Here is a 1,370-nt window from a genome sequence, read left to right on the forward strand (position 1 = left end):
ACCTGAGATGACATGATGTGAATTGGAGTTATAGAAATAAGCTGAATAGAATTGAGCAGTGCACAGCTCTTCCCCTGTTTTAACAAAATTGTCCAAAGCATACAGATTAAGATCAGAAGATAGGACTACAAAGCCAATCAACCTCCAGCCTTGGGTTTCCTGGTGCCAAGTGTAACAATGGACACCATTATGCTTGAACATGAGGTTCATTATGGACAATCCATTACTAGAACAGAAGTCTAATAATGAAACAGATCTCGAGTTCAGAGCTTGAGGTCTGTTCCTCCTGATCATGTCCCTCCAGGTTAATATTTTTCTTGGTCTTTTTAACAAAAAGGACCATGTTTCCTTCATAATGCTGTGAGTGGGGGGAGAACCGACTTGGTTAAAAACATTTTGCTAGCTGCTTCCATGGAGATTTTTGGAATTGGAAACATTTTCTATAATTTCTGGTGTAATGTTATGACTTTTATTCTGCTCTTGATATACCCCCCAGCAATTTAACTGTTAAACCAGATGTAACGATTGTTTAATTCTTATAATAAAATATGTTTTGATCTGGCTTTAGACCATCAGGTGGAGGTGGAGGACGGCTGTGTCACGCTTCCTTTCAAGACTAAAACTGATCTTCTGAATGAGTCCAGAATCGAGTGGTTGCTAGTTGAACCCACGTATAGAATAGTCCATGTAGTAGACAACAGGAAGAGTGGATCTGAACAATCTGAAGAACAACAGCCAAATAGAAAGGGAACCAAGATGAATGAAAACCTGCTGGAAACTGGAGACCTCACTCTGACCATGGAAGACATCACAGAGGATGATTGTGGGAAATATAAATGTGTAATCTTTGGAAAGCAGGGAATGATCCTGCAAGAGAAAACTGTTCAAGTTCTAATGACCGGTAAGTTATTGATTCTTTCCACTTTGTTTCTCTGTCTAAAGTCTCCATGACCATTTTCTGTCTCTGCAGGGATGAATCAGCTCCAGAACGAAATGGCCCCCCTTATCGACCAAGTTTGATTAACCATCTTTGATTACTGGGGACACCCAACTAACAAGACTAGTTGCTTGGAAACATTTTCGAAGATTTCTTCCTATTGCAGATGTTTGTTCTCTGCCTGGCATTATAAAACTTATAACAACTCTCAGTCAACCTCCATTTTTCCGTTTTGCTAACATGGAAATCCCTGTTAATTGTGCCCTTTATGTTATGAAATGTACCGGGAATCTCTGACCCTGGCTACAGAGGTAGATCACTGTCACCATAACTACTAAACATCTGCACCATGAAGCTGGGATTTGTCTGGCTCTAATAAGAAAGAATACGAAGGTTCTTCTCTTTCCTCTTCGGATGAAAAAATAAAAACAAC

At 39.7% G+C, this 1,370-nt stretch overlaps 1 protein-coding gene across 1 annotated transcript in view; it reads left to right on the forward strand.

Moving 5' to 3' along the window:
- LOC107103834 overlaps positions 1–1,355 on the forward strand; it is a 14,307-nt gene extending 12,952 nt beyond the window's left edge. The window contains exons 4-5 of the mRNA XM_015403670.1: positions 569–901; positions 971–1,355. Of these exons, the coding sequence (XP_015259156.1) occupies positions 569–901; positions 971–1,020 (383 nt within the window). The 3' untranslated portion in view covers positions 1,021–1,355. The remainder of the gene's footprint in view (positions 1–568; positions 902–970) is intronic.
- The last annotated feature ends 15 nt before the right edge of the window (positions 1,356–1,370 follow it).

This window comes from Cyprinodon variegatus, unplaced genomic scaffold, assembly GCF_000732505.1.
Source record: "Cyprinodon variegatus isolate N-32 unplaced genomic scaffold, C_variegatus-1.0 Scaffold1538, whole genome shotgun sequence".
In the NCBI taxonomy this organism is placed as follows: Eukaryota; Metazoa; Chordata; class Actinopteri; order Cyprinodontiformes; family Cyprinodontidae; genus Cyprinodon; species Cyprinodon variegatus.